Source organism: Ranitomeya variabilis, chromosome 5 (genome assembly GCF_051348905.1).
Source record: "Ranitomeya variabilis isolate aRanVar5 chromosome 5, aRanVar5.hap1, whole genome shotgun sequence".
Taxonomy (NCBI): domain Eukaryota; kingdom Metazoa; phylum Chordata; class Amphibia; order Anura; family Dendrobatidae; genus Ranitomeya; species Ranitomeya variabilis.
Window position 1 is genome coordinate 32,743,731 of NC_135236.1, and position 20,649 is coordinate 32,764,379.

The 20,649-nt window shown below is 43.4% G+C and overlaps 1 protein-coding gene across 1 annotated transcript in view; it reads right to left on the reverse strand.

Moving 5' to 3' along the window:
• LOC143774780 (extracellular calcium-sensing receptor-like) overlaps positions 1–20,649 on the reverse strand; it is a 46,842-nt gene continuing 26,193 nt past the window's right edge. The window contains exons 5-8 of the mRNA XM_077262545.1: positions 15,286–15,409; positions 14,296–15,201; positions 250–352; positions 1–115 (exon numbers count right to left, since the gene is read on the reverse strand). Coding sequence (XP_077118660.1) covers positions 1–115; positions 250–352; positions 14,296–15,201; positions 15,286–15,409 — 1,248 coding nt within the window. The remainder of the gene's footprint in view (positions 116–249; positions 353–14,295; positions 15,202–15,285; positions 15,410–20,649) is intronic.

Sequence of the window (20,649 nt, forward strand, 5' to 3'; positions counted from 1 at the left end):
TTAGGCCAGCAGGGAGCTCGGATAAAAAGCAGCCATTCCTTGGTCCAGCCTCCCGGAAGTTTCTTGGAGAGCTTTTTGCAGTAAACTAAGGATCAAGCTGAAACCAATGGTCAGACTGAGAGGACAAATCAGTCTTTGGAACAAATTTTAAGGTGCTTTGTGGCAGCTCAGCAGGAGGACTGGTCTTTGTTTTTACCTCTCGCTGAGTTTGCTTTAACAGTCGAGGAAATCAATCTACCAGGACCTCACCATTCTTCTGTAATTATGGCTTTCATCCCTACTTTGGTGAATTTTCTAGGATCAGTTCTGAACGCCCTGGGGTTGAGGCCACCGTACAGAGACTTGGGGATGTCTGGAGGGAGGTTCAAAAGAATACTGAGATTGCCCAGATTTGCCAAAAACGAAAGGAAGATAGAAGACGTTCGGTGGGTCCTGTTTTTAAGATTGGGGATAAGGTTTGGTTGTCTTCTAGAAACATTACACTTAAAGTGCCATCTGCAAATTTGGGAAAAAGTTCATAAGTCCATATGAGATCCTGGAGGTGGTCTATCCTGTGGCATTAAGATTAAAGCTTCCTCCATCCTTTTGCATCCCTAACATATTCCATAAATCTCTATTAACCCCATTCTGACCTCGGGTGGAATAGTACGTCCAAGGTTAGTATCCCCGCTTTGATGTGGGCTCCGGCGGTGAGCCCACCTCAAAGCTGAAACATGTCAGCTGTTTTCAACAGCTGACATGTGCTCGTAATAGGCACCGGTGGAATCACGATTAACCCATGCCTATTAACTAGTTAAATGCCGCTGTCAAACGATCGAATTATGGCAATTTCTAGCCTCCCATGAAGGCTATTAAAGCAAACTGAAAAAAAAAATGTTTTTTAAAAATATGAAAAAAATTAAAAATATATAAAAGTTTAAATCACCCCCCTATGCCCCATTCAAAATAAAACAATTAAAAAAATCAAACCTACACATATTTGGTATCGCCACGTTCAGAATTGCTCGATCTGTCAATAAAAAAAGGATTAACCTGATCGCTAAACGGCGTAGTGAGAAAAAAATCAAAGCGCCAGAATTAAGGGTTTTTTTTATGCCGCATTAAAGTGCGATCAAAAGAACGTATCTGCACCAAAATGGTATCATTAAAAACGTCAGCTCAGGACACAAAAAATAAGCCTTCACCCAACCCCAGATCACAAAAAATGGAGACGCTACGGGTAACGGAAAATTTCTCATTTTTTTTTTTTTAGCAGAGTTTGGAATTTTTTTTCACCACCTAGATAAAAAAGAACCTAGACATCTTTGGTGTCTTATGAACTCATAATGACCCAGATAATCATAATGGCAGGTCAGTTTTAGCATTTAATGAACCTAGGAGAAAAGCCAAACAAAAAACAATTTTTTGCAATTTCACCGCACTTGGAATTTTTTTCCCATTTTCTGTTACACGACATGGTAAAACCAATGATGTTGTTCAAAAGCATAACTCGTCCCACCAAATATAAGCCCTCACGTGGCCATAATGATGAAAAAATAAAAAAGTTATGGATCTGGGAAGAAGGGGAGCGAAAAATGAAGGAGTATGTTCTCTCTGCATTGTCTCCCTTATCCTCGCCTCCTCTGCTTTCAGCGGATGGTGGCCTGGAGTATGAGGTTCAGAGGGTTGTGGATTCCCAGAGGGTCCGTAATATCCCTCCAGTACCTCATCCACTGGAGGGGACAGGGACCAGAGGAGAGATCCTGGGTCCCTGCTCGAGATGTGAAGGCCGAACGGTTAGTTAGCTCCTTCCATTTATAATTTCTTTGAAAGCCTGAGGGTCCGGTGGTCCCCCTAGAAGAGGGAGTAATTTCACGGTTCCACCTCTCAGGGTGTCTGGGATGCAGTTACTGACAGCTTGGCCATCCAATCTGGTGTAGGGGTGTATCTTCCCGTTACTCTGACTTTGGAACGTTACCTGACTACACTTTTGTCTCTTCCTTCTGTTTATGACGTACCCTCCTGGCTTCTGACCTTGGACTCCTTGACCACTCTAACTCATGGCTTGGCTGTGAGAAGTGACTAGCGTAACAAGAGCATGATAAATTGGTATAATAGGATGGTTAATGGAAAGATATTCCAAAATGATGCATGAGAAAGATGCATGAGAACCTTACAGTAAAAGCACCACTCCAGTGCGGAAAACAAATGCTGAAATGGTGCTTTAATAGCCTGTTTAAATAGGCTGTGATCTCACTTTCATGTGTGCAGATCGATTGGTAATATGATTGTCCTGTGTACGTAAGAAGAATAGCTTTGTTCTCTGCAGCACGTGTACACAGATGATGTGCTGCAGAGAATGATGATATTAAATAATTTTCACCCCACAATCAAATGTTTGCTTGGGCATCGAGTGATTGACAGCCTGCTTAGAGTGGCCAATATTCGGCTTCTGATTATCAGCCGCAGTATAAATGCACCTTAAAGAATAAATAAACTTTGGGACTTTTTTAATGTCTTAGGGCCTGCAATTTTGAGCAGTTCAGTGGAAGACGCAGTCATGAGACCCCACAAATTGCTGCAAAAACAAGTTTGAAATGCGCATATCAAGAGACAGAAGAGTGTGCACTGCACAGTGGATGCAGTACAAAGTCATAGTCCTGCCTCCTGAGCTGTGCACTTCTAGACAGTGCAGCTGCAAGACACTAGTGGGATCCCTATGAATCACCCCCACTAAACTGGTGATTGGACTCGCTCTGACCCTCAGTGGCTTTTGAGCCCGCGCCTGAGGATGCCCCGAGTCAGATGCAGAGTCCAAGTAGGAATTCCCACCCTACACTGATAGACTGTCAGGAAAGCACACTGATTGCGCACGGTGCCGTACAGACAGGCACTGCAAAAAGCACTGTAACGTGTGCTACGTGTGCAGGTAGCACTGTCGGGCGCTAGATAGCTTCCACCATTCACGAGCAGTCAACAACACAAGGAATGGGAATGATTAAGGAGCTATCATCCATTGACAGTCATTCATCTACACACACGTTATCAAGTTTATACCAGCGCATGGCCGTGTTGGCCATACAAACCTTTTATAGCGGAAGCTCTCTGGGACCTTCCTAGTGATCCAATAGGAGCTGCTACAGGACCTGAGCATGTGACCCCCGACCTCCAGTGAGAGGTCGTCCCCTGCTCAGTAGAGGAAAAGCAGGACTTAGTCCCAGGAGCGCCTGCTCACCGCTGATCAGTTCTGGTTACAATGGCTGGACCTGGAAGGGCAGCAGTAACCAAGCGCACAGTATCTGCCTGAGCCAGACACTGGGACCGAAGTCTCTGCCAAGCAGGCTCCACTGCGGCTCGAGAAGAATGGGAGACCGCAGTGGACATGGTTCGAGATTCCCTCTGTGCAGCGGCAGGAACTCGACACCTAACACATATATCTACCGAAAATTAAGATTCTCTTTAAATGTTAAACCCTTAACAACATAGTTCTGGTGCTGAATTCATGTATTAATGGTGGTTCTGGTGATGTAGTCATGCACTGATATACTCAAGAACTGATGTAAACATGCATTGAAATAAATACAATTTCCCTGATCAACCCAGTCAATAATTCCATCTTAGAAGGAAATTATATTAGTCTGGCATGACTTGTTTGCTACAAAGCCATGCTGGTTCTGGTTAATTACTGTATTCTTATACAAACACTTACATACATGCTGTTTAATATTTTGTTCAAAGATTTTTCCTGGTATAGAAGTAAGGCTCACTGGACTGTAATTTCCTGGCTCCATCTTGTTTCCTTTTTAGAAGGTAGGGACAACATTTGTCCTTCTCCAATCTTCTGGGACTTCTCCTGTTCTCCAGGAATTTTCAAAGATTCTGGTTACTGGTTCTGTAATTTCCTCTGCTATCTCTTTCAGTAGAAAGATCCAGATCATTATCCACATCAATGTCCACATCGTTTCTAAAGCTAATTCAATCTCTAATGGTATGAAAATTTATATTGAAGTTGATTTCGATTTGCACAATGTCTTTATCAGCAAGCTCAACTGCAAGACATGGGATATAAATGACTGCCATGGGCATTCTCTGTGCTATTATGTTCACAGTCAGGCCTGTATTTGTCAACGGGGTGGAAACAAATGTTGAAATTGTATTTGTATTAAATATCTATACTGGTTCAGTTGACTTTAATCCAATGTGTAGGCTGGCCTTAGCTAGTATCTAAAGGTTATATGCACTTTTAGTACGACTTACGAGTAGGGTTGTGTCCATTTAAAGTACCTAGGGCAGCATATTTGCAAGCAATAAATATATGCAGAGATTGCATATGAGGGTATTCGCGCTGATTATAGCCCTTGTGGAGGAAGACCAATGTTAAAGTAAATAAATATAAACTAAATATAGCCTAAAGATGAACTAAATCTGCACTATGACATGAATCCGGAGCGCCTCTCTCGAATCCAACTGGATGTTCCAATATAAGCTGCACAAGAGAAATCGGAAGGACCCCCGATAGACAAATAAAATTCTTACCCTAACCGGAAGTCCATAAAGATGAGGAAGGTCTTGCTGAAAATGTATGTAAAATCCAATTGTCCAAATGTCACTCGATGGCTGTCGTCTCCTTCTTCAGGGATGGCCCCTACCCCCTAGTGGCAGTCCTTATATCCGCCATCCGCAAATTGGATCATTGGAAACCAAACAATTCAATTCCACTGTTCAATCCTCTAGGAATAATAGTATCCAGTGTAAAAATCCATTTTGTTTCTGCCCTCGACATGGTTTTAATATAATTATTTCCTCTCCAATGTGGATGTATTTTCTCAATGCCTGCAATCTCCATATGTTGTATCATTCCATTATGATGTTCAATAAAATGTTTTGAAAGGGGGTGACCCAAGAACTTTTTGTTCATATTTCGAATGTGCTCACTAATTCTTACTCGTAGGGGTCTTTTAGTGCGCCCAACATATACCTTTTTACATGGGCATGTTATGGTATAGATGACCCCAGTGGTGGAGCAGGTGATAATTTCTTTAATCATAAACTCGGTGTCATCTTTAATGATTTTTGTTTGTTTATATGTTTGGACTTGTTTACATATATTGCATTTTTGGCACAGAAAAAAACCTTTCAAAATATCCTGGGAGAGCGTGATTTGTGTGAGGCGGGATTTATTTTGTACCGTGGGGTCGATTAAATTGCCCAAATTCCGGCATTTTTTATATACAAAACGAGGGTGCTCAGGCATTTTCTCCCCCAAAATCTTATCATCCATAAGTACATGCCAGTATTTTTTTACTATTCTATGCAGAATATTTGAATTGGCATTAAACTGGGTGATATGTTATGATCTGGTGGCCTAGGAGCAGCATGAGACGTACTCTGGAGAAGGTGGTACCTGTACTGACCGCAGACCCTGAACTTAACACCACAACTAGAAGTAGCCGTGGAATGTACCTAACACTCCCTAGACATCTCGACACAGCCGGAGGACTAATTATTCCTAAAGATAGAAAAGGGAAAACTATCTTGCCTCAGAGAAAATCCCCAAAGGATAGACAGCCCCCCCACAAATATTGACTGTGAGAGGAGAGGGAAATAACATACGCAGACTGAAAACAGGATTTAGCAAAGGAGGCCACTCTAGCTAAATAGAAAGGATAGGACAGAGTACTATGCGGTCAGTATTAAAACACTAGAAAATATCCACCACAGAAAATACAAAAATCTCCACATCTAACTAAAGACATGGCGGGTATATCTGCATCTCCAGAGATACCAGCTTGGCTGAGCAAATCCTTATACAGACCAAGCTGGACAAGACAAAACATGGAAAAGCACTGAACGATCAGGCCCACAGCATGTGGACTGCAAAAAACAAAGCCAGAACTTATCTTTGATGAAATGAACAGCAAAGCAAGAGAGACCAGGCAGGGAAGTGAATCCTCCAGGAAACAATGGACAACTGGCACTGACTAAAGGGTAAAGCAAGACTAAATAGCCCAGTCAGAATTGCAATAAGTGGACACACCTGATGAATGCTGCGATCCAAAGACAGCAGCGCTACCACTTATAACCACCGGAGGGAGCCCAAGAGCAGAATTCACAACAGTACCCCCCCCTTGAGGAGGGGTCACCGAACCCTCACCAGAGCCCCCAGGCCGATCAGGACGAGCCAAATGAAAGGCACGAACCAAATCGTCAGCATGAACATCGGACGCAACAACCCAAGAATTATCCTCCTGGCCATAACCCTTCCATTTGACAAGATACTGAAGCTTCCGCCTTCAAAAATGAGAATCCAAAATCTTCTCAACCACATACTCCAACTCCCCCTCAACCAACACCGGGGCAGGAGGATCAACAGAGGGAACAACAGGCACCACATATTTCCGCAACAAAGATCTATGAAAAACATTATGTATGGAAAAAGAGGCCGGAAGTGCCAAACGAAAAGACACCGGATTGATAATCTCAGAAATCCTATAAGGACCAATAAACCGAGGCTTGAACTTAGGGGAAGAAACCTTCATAGGAACATGACGGGAAGACAACCAGACCAAATCCCCGACCCGAAGCCGGGAACCAACACACCGACGACGGTTAGCAAAGCGCTGAGCCTCCTCCTGAGACAACACCAAATTGTCCACAACATGAGCCCAAATCTGCTGCAACCTGTCAACCACAGAGTCCACCCCAGGACAATCAGAAGGCTCAACCTGCCCTGAAGAAAAACGAGGATGAAAACCAGAATTACAAAAGAAGGGTGAAACCAAGGTAGCGGAACTAGCCCGGTTATTAAGGGCAAACTCAGCCAATGGCAAGAAAGCCACCCAATCATCCTGATCAGCAGACACAAAGCATCTCAAATAAGTTTCCAAAGACTGATTAGTTCGCTCGGTTTGGCCATTTGTCTGAGGATGAAACGCGGAAGAAAAAGACAAATCAATGCCCAGCCTAGTGCAAAAGGATCGCCAAAACCTAGAAACGAACTGAGAACCTCTGTCGGACACAATATTCTCTGGAATGCCATGCAAACGAACCACATGCTGAAAAAACAACGGAACCAAATCAGAAGAGGAAGGGAATTTAGGCAAAGGTACCAAATGAACCATCTTAGAAAACCGGTCACAAACCACCCAGATAACTGACATTCTCTGGGAAACCAGAAGATCCGAAATAAAATCCATAGAAATATGCGTCCAAGGCCTCTCAGGGACCGGCAAAGGCAAAAGCAACCCACTAGCGCGGGAACAGCAAGGTTTGGCCCACGCACAAGTCCCACAGGACTGCACAAAAGAACGCACATCCCGCGACAAAGAAGGCCACCAAAAGGACCTACCAACCAAATCTCTGGTACCAAAAATCCCAGGATGGCCAGCCAACACAGAACAATGAACCTCCGAAATCACTTTACTAGTCCATCTGTCAGGAACAAACAGTTTCCCCACTGGACAGCGGTCAGGTTTATCAGCCTGAAACTCCTGAAGAGCCCGTCGTAAATCAGGGGAGATGGCAGAAAGAATCACCCCTTCCTTCAGAATGCCGCACGGCTCAAGGACCCCAGGAGAATCAGGCAAAAAGCTCCTAGAGAGGGCATCCGCCTTAACATTCTTAGAACCCGGGAGGTATGAGACCACAAAATCAAAACGGGAGAAAAACAGGGACCATCGGGCCTGTCTAGGATTGAGCCGTTTAGCAGACTCGAGGTAAATCAGATTCTTATGATCAGTCAAGACCACAATATGGTGCTTGGCCCCCTCAAGCCAATGTCGCCACTCCTCAAATGCCCACTTCATAGCCAACAGCTCACGATTGCCGACATCATAATTGCGTTCGCAGGCGAAAACTTTCGAGAAAAGAAGGCACACGGTTTCATCAAGGAACCATCAGAATTCCTCTGAGACAAGACGGCCCCTGCCCCAATCTCAGAAGCGTCAACCTCAACCTGAAATGGAAGAGAAACATCCGGCTGACGCAACACAGGGGCAGAAGTAAATCGGCGTTTAAGCTCCTGAAAGGCAGAAACAGCCGCAGAGGACCAACTCGTAACATCAGCGCCCTTCTTCTTCAAATCGGTCAGGGGTTTAACCACACTGGAGAAGTTGGCAATGAAACAGCGATAAAAATTAGCAAAGCCCAAAAATTTCTGAAGGCTCTTCACAGAAGTGGGCTGGATCCAATCATGAATGGCCTGAACCTTAACCGGATCCATTTCTATAGATGAGGGAGAAAAAATGAAGCCCAAAAAAGAAACCTTCTGTACTCCAAAGAGGCACTTAGACCCTTTCACAAACAAAGTATTATCACGAAGGATCTGAAATACCATCCTGACTTGTTTCACATGAGACTCCCAATCATCTGAAAAAATCAAAATATCATCCAAATATACAATCATGAATTTATCAAGATAATTCCGAAATATATCATGCATGAAGGACTGAAACACAGATGGAGCATTAGAGAGCCCGAATGGCATCACAAGGTATTCAAAATGGCCTTCGGGCGTATTAAATGCAGTTTTCCATTCGTCACCCTGCTTAATACGAACAAGATTATATGCCCCACGAAGGTCAATCTTAGTAAACCAACTAGCCCCCTTAATCCTAGCAAACAAATCAGAAAGCAAAGGCATAGGGTATTGGAATTTGACCGTGATCTTATTCAAGAGGCGATAATCAATACAGGGTCTCAAAGAGCCATCCTTCTTGGCAACAAAAAAAAAACCTGCTCCCAATGGTGAAGAAGATGGCTGAATATGCCCCTTCTCCAAAGACTCCTTAACATAACTCTGCATGGCGGCATGTTCAGGCACAGACAGGTTAAAAAGTCGGCCCTTAGGGAACTTACAACCTGGAATCCAGTCGATAGCACAATCACAGTCCCAATGCGGTGGAAGGGAACTGGACCTGGGCTCATCAAATACATCCTGGAAATCTGACAAAAACTCAGGAATTTCAGAAGAGGGGGAGGAGGAAATTGACATCAAAGGAACGTCACCATGAACCCCCTGACAACCCCAACTAGTCACAGACATAGATTTCCAATCTAATACCGGATTATGCACCTGTAACCATGGAAAACCCAGCACAATAGCATCATGCAAATTATGTAACACCAGAAAACGACAATTTTCCTGATGAGCTGGTGCCATACACATGGTCAGCTGTGTCCAAAACTGAGGTTTATTTTTTGCCAGCGGTGTAGCATCACTGCCCCTCAAAGGAATAGGACTCTGCAAAGGCTGCAAGGGGAACCCACAACGTGTGGCAAATTCTAAGTCCATTAAGTTTAAAGCGGAGCCTGAATCCACAAATGCCATGACAGAAAATGACGATAACGAGCAGATCAGGGTCACAGATAACAGAAATTTAGGTTGTACAGTACTGATGGTAACAGAACTAGCGATTCTCTTAGTACACTTAGGGCAATCAGAAATAACATGAGCAGAATCGCCGCAGTAAAAGCACAACCTATTCTGACGTCTGAATCCTTGTCGTTCAGCTCTAGACACAATCCTATCACACTGCATGGGCTCAGGACTCCGCTCGGAAGACAATGCCACAGTGTGCACAACTCTGCGCTCAGGCAAGCGCCGATCAATCTGAATGGCCAGAGACATAGAATCACTCAGACCAGCAGGCGTGGGGAACCCCACCATAACATCTTTAACAGATTCTGAAAGACCCTTTCTGAAAATTGCAGCCAAGGCATCCTCATTCCATTTAGTCCGCACAGACCATTTTCTAAATTTCTGGCAGTACAATTCTGCCGCTTCTTGACCCTGAGACAGGGCCAACAAGGTCTTCTCAGCATGATCCACTGAATTAGGTTCATCATACAATAACCCTAGCGCTTGAAAAAATGTGTCTACATTAAGCAAAGCAGGATTTCCAGCTTCCAGGGAGAATGCCCAATCCTGAGGGTCACCGCGCAGCAGAGAGATGACTATTTTAACCTGCTGGATGGGATCACCAGAGGAACGGGGTCTCAGAGCAAAAAACAGTTTACAGTTATTTTTAAAGCTCAAAAATTTGGACCTGTCCCCAAAAAACAAATCAGGAGTTGGAATTCTAGGCTCTAAAACCGGAGTCTGAACGATATAATTGGAAATACCCTGTACTCTAGCAGCAAGTTGATCCACACGAGAAGCCAATCCCTGAACATCCATGCCAGCGCCGAACTCGTGAGCCACCCAGAGGTAAAGAGGGAAGAAAAGGCACAACAGACTACAGAAAAAAAAATAGCTCAGCACTTTCCTTCCCTTCTTCTGAGATGCAATTAACTCATTGTTGGCCAGTTGTACTGTTATGATCTGGGTGGCCTAGGAGCAGCATGAGACGTACTTTGGAGAAGGTGGTACCTGTACTGACCGCAGACCCTGAACTTAACACCACAACTAGAAGTAGCCGTGGAATGTACCTAACACTCCCTAGACATCTCGACACAGCCGGAGGACTAATTATTCCTAAAGATAGAAAAGGGAAAACTATCTTGCCTCAGAGAAAATCCCCAAAGGATAGACAGCCCCCCACAAATATTGACTGTGAGAGGAGAGGGAAATAACATACGCAGACTGAAAACAGGATTTAGCAAAGGAGGCCACTCTAGCTAAATAGAAAGGATAGGACAGAGTACTATGCGGTCAGTATTAAAACACTAGAAAATATCCACCACAGAAAATACAAAAATCTCCACATCTAACTAAAGACATGGCGGGTATATCTGCATCTCCAGAGATACCAGCTTGGCTGAGCAAATCCTTATACAGACCAAGCTGGACAAGACAAAACATGGAAAAGCACTGAACGATCAGGCCCACAGCATGTGGACTGCAAAAAACAAAGCCAGAACTTATCTTTGATGAAATGAACAGCAAAGCAAGAGAGACCAGGCAGGGAAGTGAATCCTCCGGGAAACAATGGACAACTGGCACTGACTAAAGGGTAAAGCAAGACTAAATAGCCCAGTCAGAATTGCAATAAGTGGACACACCTGATGAATGCTGCGATCCAAAGACAGCAGCGCTACAACTTATAACCACCGGAGGGAGCCCAAGAGCAGAATTCACAACAGTGATAATTGGAATGCAATCTAAATTATCCTTTGGTTTAACGATCGGATTAATGAGCTCCTGGCGGGGTTTGGAGAAAGCGGCTTTCTTAGCTATCCCCAGTGTTTCTTCATCATAACCCTTTTCCAAAAATGTTTTAGTTAATATTTCCGCCTCTCTATCTAGATCTTGGGGCCTGGAGCAATTTCTATGAAGTCTCATGCACTGGCTTTTGGGGATGTTTAATAGCCAGTGCGGAAGATGGCAACTATTCAAAGGGATAAAACTATTAGTATCTGTAGGTTTATTAAAAGTCCGTGTTTGAATAGTGCCTTCTTCAATGAAAATCTTAAGATCTTAGAAATTTATTTCACAAGTGCTAGTAGTTGCAGTAAAGTTTAAAAAGAATTTGTTTTTGTTTCAATCGGGTTAAAAATTGTTTAAGAGATTCCTGGCCACCCGTCCATATAAAAACAACATCATCAATGAAGCGTTGCCAGAGGACCAGGTTCGCGCGCAGGGAACCCTCAGGGTATATGAAAGTTTCTTCCCATTTTCCCACATACAAATCGGCATATAAAAAATTGAAGAAAGTTCCTACAAACGATTTCATTAGAGAAATGAAATGTCTCACTAAGAGAGGACTGGATAGGGGATTTATCAATGAGAATTAATTCAAATTTATTAACAATGGGCCCCCTAGGTTGGCAGTGTACTACTATTTACCAAAGATACACAAAGATACTAGAAATCCACCAGGGAGACCCATTGTATCAGGGATTCAATGTTTGACAGCTAACATGTCCAAATTTGTGGACTGTCATCTTCAGAAGTTGGTACCACGCCTACTAGCGTATCTTAGGGTACTGTCACACTCTGCAACTTTCCAACGATCACGACCAGCGATACGACCTGGCCGTGATCGTTGGAAAGTCGTTGTGCGGTCGCTGGGGAGCTGTCACACAGACCGCTCTCCAGCGACCAACGATGCCGAAGGCCCCGGGTAACCAGGGTAAACATCGGGTTACTAAGCGCAGGGCCGCGCTTAGTAACCCGATGTTTACCCTGGTTACCATCGTAAAAGTAAAAAAAAACAAACCGTACATACTCACATTCCGGTGTCCGTCAGGTCCCTTGCAGTCTGCTTCCCGCTCTGACTGAGTGCCGCCGTAAAGTGAAAGCAGATCACAGCTGTGACGTCACCGCTGTGCTCTGCTCTTACATTCCGGCCGGCAATCAGTCAGAGCGGGAAGCAGACTGCAAGGGACCTGATGGACACCGGAATGTGAGTATGTACGTTTTTGTTTTTTTTTACTTTTACGATGGTAACCAGGGTAAACATCGGGTTACTAAGCGCGGCCCTGCGCTTAGTAAACCGATGTTTACCCTGGTTACAAGCGAACGCATCGCTGGATCGCTGTCACACACACCGATCCAGCGATGACAGCGGGAGATCCAGCGACGAAAGAAAGTTCCAAACGATCTGCTACGACGTACGATTCTCAGCAGGGTCCCTGATCCCTGCGGCGTGTCAGACACAGCGATATCGTATGGATATCGCTGGAACGTCACAGATCGTACCGTCGTAGCGACAAAAGTGCCACTGTGTGACAGTACCCTTAAGGATAGCGCTCATGTTTTAAAACTTTTACAAACCACTGTATGGCAGGGCTATTACATATTTGGCACTTTAGACATTGCCTCCCTATATACTGTGATTGATCACAATAAAGGATGTGATGCGGCCAAATATTTTTTGAATAAATACTCTGGGGTTCCTAGTGAACAAATTGATTTTTTAGGGGAATGTATGTATTTCATCTTAATGCATAATTATTTTATTTACCAGGAAGACTACTACTCCCCGCAATGGGGTACTGCTATGGGGACTAGGTTCGCGCCAAGTCTCCCAGGATATTTTGAAAGGTTTTTTTCCGTGCCAAAAATGCAATATGTGTAAACAAGTCCAAATATATAAAGAAACAAAAATCATTAGAGATGACACCGAGTTTATGATTAAAGAATTTATCACCTGCTCCACCACTGAGGTCATCTATACCATAACATGCCCATGTAAAAAGGTATATGTTGGGTGCACTAAAAGACCCCTATGAGTAAGAATTAGTGAGCACATTCGAAATATCAAGAAAAAGTTCTTGGGTCACCCCCTTTCAAAACATTTTATTGAACATCATAATGGAATGATACAACATATGGTGATTGCAGGCATTGAGAAAATACATCCACATTGGAGAGGAAATAATTATATTAAAACCATGTCGAGGGCAGAAACAAAATGGATTTTTACACTGGATACTATTATTCCTAGAGGATTGAACAGTGGAATTGAATTGTTTGGTTTCCAATGATCCAATTTGCGGATGGCGGATATAAGGACTGCTACTAGGGGGTAGGGGCCATCCCTGAAGAAGGAGACGACGTCCCGAAACGCATCAGCTGTTTGGTCCCTATCGCCATCCGTACTTTGCCTCTAAGTCACGTGCGCGGTCACGCTGCTCACTCCGGCACGCAGGTCCTTTGTGAGCGCCGCTCTCACTACTCACACCGGGCGGGACGCCTGCTTGCTTGGACGCCACCACGAGCTGGGCTCAGAGGAGCGATATGCTGCCACCGGCTGGGGCAGCTATCGAGTGACATTTGGACAATTGGATTTTACATACATTTTCAGCGAGACCTTCGTCATCTTTATGGACTTCCGGTTAGGGTAAGAATTTTATTTGTCTATCGGGGGTCCTTCCGATTTCTCTTGTGCAGCTTATATTGGAACATCCAGTTGGATTCGAGAGAGGTGCTCCGGATTCATATCATAGTGCAGATTTTGTTCATCTTTAGGCTATATTTAGGTTATATTTATTTACTTTAACATTGGTCTTCCTCCACAAGGGCTATAATCAGCGTGAATACCCTCATATGCAATCTCTGCATATATTTATTTTTTGGCAATTTCTGAATAATACAATCCTAGGTGGTGATTGTTGTACTCGCAGCAGTTTAAATTAGCCCTGTAGTACTTGGCGCCACTCATAGTCTTATTAAACTTATATTTGCAAACAAGGCTTTGTTCTTACAATATAGAATGCATGAGATAACGACACTTTCAAACATATATTTATAGGTGAAAGACTTAATTTTACATAATGTTATTACTCTTTTTAAGCAATCTCTAGTAGGGTTTGCTGGTAGAATTGAAGTGATTACATGTAGTCAAGATCAAAGATTGAACTAGGATGTCCTACCTTGACGAAACCCATTTCTCATTAGATTTTGCCTTACATTCAAGTGAGGTCGAAACAATATAATGAAACATTTGGGTAAGAATATACAAATAACAATGGCCCAACTGGAAGAAAGGATGGCGAAGATCTCCATGGCCACTGTGTACTTCCCACGGGAGCTGAGAGTTGCTGGGATGAAGGATATCCAGACACAAAGGAAGGCCAACATGCTAAATGTAATGTACTTGGCCTCATTGAAATTGTCAGGAAGTCTTCTAGCCAAAAAGGCTACGATGAAGCTGACAGTGGCCAGAAGACCTAAATACCCCAACATAACCCAAAATGCAAAAGGGGAACCCTCATTACAGTTAAGAATGAGAACCATAGAAAGAGTCTTGGTGTCATACTCAGGAAATGGAGGAGCATAAGAAAGCCAAGTCACACAGACAGATATCTGGATGAGAACACAAATGACAATAACAGAGTAGGACACTTTCCCCCCAGTCCATCGTTGTAAACTAGTCCCAGGCTTGGTGGCCTTGAAAGCAATAACAACTGTTATGGTTTTGCCCAAGACGCAAGAGATGGATAAACTAAAAGCCAAGCCAAATGCCACCTGACGCAACAGGCACTTCTCAGGATGTGGATATCCAATGAAAGCTAATGAACTGAGGAAGCAGAAAAATAAGGCAACGAGGAGAAGACAGCTAAGGGACCAGTTATTGGCTCGGACTATTGGTGTTGTGTTGTAACGAATAAAGATGCCTAGAGCTCCAAGAGGGATGAGTGATGAAACAATAGACAGGGTTGCCAAGCTGATACCCATGGCTTCATCATAGGAGAGAAATTCAATGGTTCTTTGTAAGCACAAGTCCTGCTGGGTATTGGGCCAAGTATCCCAAGAGCATTTTTGGCACTCCACCGCATCTAGAGAAGAATATTGTTTATGAACATTAAACTATAAGTATAAACTATAAAATACATCATATCTTTACACTGTTATTTTGGTACCTGTCTCATTTGCAATCTCTCCTATTGGACATTGGACACACTCGAAGCAACAGGTTGGCTTTCCTGGAATTGTTGCCTTTCGAGATCCCAAAGGACAACTCGGACTGCATTTTGATTGAGGATTCTAAACATAGGAATTTATCATTTACATATTGAAAGTGAGAGAACAAAGCATTAGAGACTATCAAGGCAAAGCTTGACATTTCACCTCTAAGTTTTCTACCAAATCTTGAACAATATTGACCTTTAACTAAGAGGGTGGGAGTGCAATGGGTAAACAGAATAGGCAAGTGGGCCTTAGCCCAAAATAACAACTAATATTTCTGATGATTCTACATTTAAGTCTGTTTGTCCTCCCATGGTGTACATATAGGGGGAAAGTAAAAATATTGGTAAGTTGTTTGGTAAGTTCCACATTTCATAGACCTGCTCTATCGGTCCTTAGGTCTAGGGAGTTTTACAAGTCTTTTATTTAAGAGGAATAGCTTAGAGCTCCCGAGTGCCAAAAGAAAGCAGGCCCCTTTTCACAATCATGTATAATTTATAGCACTGGTCCCTTCCTCTTTTTGTAGCAGAAATCTTCTAGACTTCAAGGACTGGGATCTAAGGGGTAAGGTTTCTCCTTGTGGAGAGTAGCAAGCCAGGCCTGGCATGTCAGAGTGAGAAGACTTAAACACCATGCATGTTCCTCTGGGAAATTACACTGTGTTCCAAATTATTATGCACAAAGAGTTTAGGAGTGATAAGGTTAGAATTTTTTTGTTTGTCATTTAAACTCATTGATGGTGATGTGTGTCAGGGCTCTTTATATCTCTGAAAGCAATTGCAGATACCTGTGCAAATTAGTTTGGCAGGTGTGTCCAAATAAAGGCAAGACTACTTAAGAAGGCTGTTCCACATTATTAAGTAGCCTACATTTTTTGCCAAAATGGGAAAGAAAAAGGATGTGTCGGCTGCTGAGAAGCAACAAATTGTGGAGTATTTAGGTCAAGGCATGACTACAATCAACATTGCCAAGACACTTCATCGTGATCATCGCACAATCAAGAAGTATGTAGCTGATTCCCAGCACACACGTGTGCGTGCTGATAAGGAAAAATTGAGGACTCTTTCCAACAGACAATTGCTTAAGGTTAAAAGAGCAGCTGCAAAAATGCCTTGTCATAGCAGCAGATAAGTTTTTGAAGCTGCTGGTGCCTCCAACGTCCCCAGGACAACAAGATGCAGGGTCCTTCAGAGGTTTGCAGCTGTGCGTAAGCCATCCTGTCGACCACCTCTATCCACTGCTCACAAGTAGGGTTGAGCGAAACGGATCATTCATTTTCATAAGTCGCCGACTTTTGGCAAAGTCGGCGTCTCATGAAACCCGACCCGATCCCTGTGTGGGGTCGGCCATGCGGTACGCGACTTTCGCGCCAAAGTCACGTTTCAATGACGCTAAAAGCGCCATTTCTCAGCCAATGAAGGTGGACGCAGAGTGTGGGCAGCGTGATGACATAGATCTCAGTCCCCACCATCTTAGAGAAGGGCATTGCAGTGATTGGCTTGCTTTCTGCGGCGTCACAGGGGCTATAAAGGGGCGTTCCCGCCGACCGCCATCTTACTGCTGCTGATCTGAGCGTAGGGAGAGGTTGCTGCCGCTTCATCAGAAGCAGGGAGAGTGTTAGGCAGGGTACATTCACCCCCAAACCGCTTGTGCTGTAGCGATTTCCACTGTCCAACACCACCTTTTTATTAGCAGGACAGTGGAAGCTACATTTTTTTTTCCTCAGCGCTGTAGCTCTTTGGGCTGCCCTAGAAGGCTCCCTGATAGCTGCGTTGCTGTGTGTGTACGCCGCTGTGCAAACCAACTGCTTTTTTCAAAGCACAAATCCTGTTGTTCCTTCCTTTCTGCACAGCTATCTTGTTTGTTTGTCCACACTTTTGTGTGCAGCAGTCCTTTTTATAGCTGCCTGACATACTTTTCTGAGATTACTGCAGGGAGATAAAGATTGGCAAGTCTGCCTCTGTGCCAGTGCTGTGTGTGGCATCTGTCTCTCATTGTGTGCCACAGAAAACCTAGTGTGTAATATTGTTTTGTTTTTTTTTTTTTGTTTTTTAATTCTCCCTGAAAAAAAAATAATTAAATAGTTGGAGATAAAGATTGGCAAGTCTGCCTCTGTGCCAGTCCTGTGTGTGGCATCTGTCTCTCCTTGTGTGCCACCGAAAACCAGTGTGTAATATTGGGCCATTTTTTTGGGGGGGTAAATTCTCCCTGTAAAAAAAATTATTAATAGTGGGAGATAAAGATTGGCAAGTCTGCCTCTGTGCCAGTACTGTGTGTGGCATCTGTCTCTCCTTGTGTGCCACCGAAAACCAGTGTGTAATATTGGACCATTTTTTTTTTTGAGTAAATTCTCCATGTAAAAAAGCAAATTAATAGTGGGAGATAAAGATTGGCAAGTCTGCCTCTGTGCCAGTCCTGTGTGTGGCATCTGTCTCTCCTTGTGTGCCACCGAAAACCAGTGTGTAATACTGGGCCATTTTTTTTGGGGGGTAAATTCTCCCTGTAAAAAAAATTATTAATAGTGGGAGATAAAGATTGGCAAGTCTGCCTCTGTGAAAGTCCTGTGTGTGGCATCTGTCTCTCCTTGTGTGCCACCGAAAACCAGTGTGTAATGTTGGGCCATTTTTTTTTGGGGGGGGTAAATTCTCCCTGTAAAAAAACAAATTAATAGTGGGAGATAAAGATTGGCAAGTCTGCCTCTGTGCCAGTGCTGTGTGTGGCATCTGTCTCTCCTTGTGTGCCACCGAAAACCAGTGTGTAATACTGGGCCATTTTTTTGGGGGGGTAAATTCTCCCTGTAAAAAAAATTATTAATAGTGGGAGATAAAGATTGGCAAGTCTGCCTCTGTGAAAGTCCTGTGTGTGGCATCTGTCTCTCCTTGTGTGCCACCGAAAACCAGTGTGTAATATTGGGCCATTTTTTTTGGGGGGTAAATTCTCCCTGTAAAAAAAATAATTAATAGTGGGAGATAAAGATTGGCAAGTCTGCCTCTGTGCCAGTCCTGTGTGTGGCATCTGTCTCTCCTTGTGTGCCACCGAAAACCAGTGTGTAATATTGGGCCATTTTTTTTTTTGGTAAATTCTCCCTGTAAAAAAAAAGAATTAATAGTGGGAGATAAAGATTGGCAAGTCTGCCTCTGTGCCAGTCCTGTGTGTGGCATCTGTCTCTCCTTGTGTGCCACCGAAAACCAGTGTGTAATATTGGGCCATTTTTTTTTTTTTGGTAAATTCTCCCTGTAAAAAAAAAAATTAATAGTGGGAGATAAAGATTGGCAAGTCTGCCTCTGTGCCAGTGCTGTGTGTGGCATCTGTCTCTCCTTGTGTGCCACCAAAAACCAGTGTGTAATACTGGGCCATTTTTTTTGGGGGGTAAATTCTCCCTGTAAAAAAAATTATTAATAGTGGGAGATAAAGATTGGCAAGTCTGCCTCTGTGAAAGTCCTGTGTGTGGCATCTGTCTCTCCTTGTGTGCCACCGAAAACCAGTGTGTAATATTGGGCCATTTTTTTGGGGGGGTAAATTCTCCCTGTAAAAAAAATAATTAATAGTGGGAGATAAAGATTGGCAAGTCTGCCTCTGTGCCAGTCCTGTGTGTGGCATCTGTCTCTCCTTGTGTGCCACCGAAAACCAGTGTGTAATATTGGGCCATTTTCTTTTTTTGGTAAATTCTCCCTGTAAAAAAAAAAATTAATAGTGGGAGATAAAGATTGGCAAGTCTGCCTCTGTGCCAGTGCTGTGTGTGGCATCTGTCTCTCCTTGTGTGCCACCGAAAACCAGTGTGTAATACTTGGCCATTTTTTTGGGGGGGTAAATTCTCCCTGTAAAAAAACAAATTAATAGTGGGAGATAAAGATTGGCAAGTCTGCCTCTGTGCCAGTCCTGTGTGTGGTATCTGTCTCTCCTTGTGTGCCACCGAAAACCAGTGTGTAATATTGGGCCATTTTTTTTTTTTGGTAAATTCTCCCTGTAAAAAAAATGATTAATAGTGGGAGATAAAGATTGGCAAGTCTGCCTCTGTGCCAGTCCTGTGTGTGGCATCTGTCTCTCCTTGTGTGCCACCGAAAACCAGTGTGTAATATTGGGCCATTTTTTTTTTTGGTAAATTCTCCCTGTAAAAAAAAATAATTAATAGTGGGAGATAAAGATTGGCAAGTCTGCCTCTGTGCCAGTCCTGTGTGTGGCATCTGTCTCTCCTTGTGTGCCACCGAAAACCAGTGTGTAATATTGGGCCATTTTTTTTTTTTTGGGTAAATTCTCCCTGTAAAAAAAAGAATTAATAGTGGGAGATAAAGATTGGCAAGTCTGCCTCTGTGCCAGTCCTGTGTGTGTCATCTGTCTCTCCTTGTGTGCCACCGAAAACCAGTGTGTAATATTGGGCCATTTTTTTTTTTTGTAAATTCTCCCTGTAAAAAAACAAATTAATAGTGGGAGATAAAGATTGGCAAGTCTGCCTCTGTGCCAGTGCTGTGTGTGGCATCTGTCTCTCCTTGTGTGCCACCGAAAACCAGTGTGTAAAACTGGGCCATTTTTTTGGGGGGGTAAATTCTCCCTGTAAAAAAACAAATTAATAGTGGGAGATAGAGATTGGCAAGTCTGCCTCTGTGCCAGTCCTGTGTGTGGCATCTGTCTCTCCTTGTGTGCCACCGAAAACCAGTGTGTAATATTGGGCCTTTTTTTGGGGGGGGGTAAATTTTCCCTGTAAAAAAAATTATAAATAGTGGGAGATAAAGATTGGCAAGTCTGCCTCTGTGCCAGTCCTGTGTGTGGCATCTGTCTCTCCTTGTGTGCCACCAAAAACCAGTGTGTAATATTGGGCCATTTTTTTTTTTTTTTGGTAAATTCTCCCTGTAAAAAAAAAAAATTAATAGTGGGAGATAAAGATTGGCAAGTCTGCCTCTGTGCCAGTGCTGTGTGTGGCATCTGTCTCTCCTTGTGTGCCACCGAAAACCAGTGTGTAATACTGGGCCATTTTTTTTGGGGGGGTAAATTCTTCCTGTAAAAAAGCAAATTAATAGTGGGAGATAAAGATTGGCAAGTCTGCCTCTGTGCCAGTCCTGTGTGTGGCATCTGTCTCTCCTTGTGTGCCACCGAAAACCAGTGTGTAATATTGGGCCTTTTTTTTTTTTTGGGGTAAATTCTCCCTGTAAAAAAAATAATTAATAGTGGGAGATAAAGATTGGCAAGTCTGCCTCTGTGCCAGTCCTGTGTGTGGCATCTGTCTCTCCTTGTGTGCCACCAAAAACCAGTGTGTAATACTGGGCCATTTATTTTTTATTTTTTAAATTCTCCCTGAAAAAAAAAATAGTGGGAGATTAAGA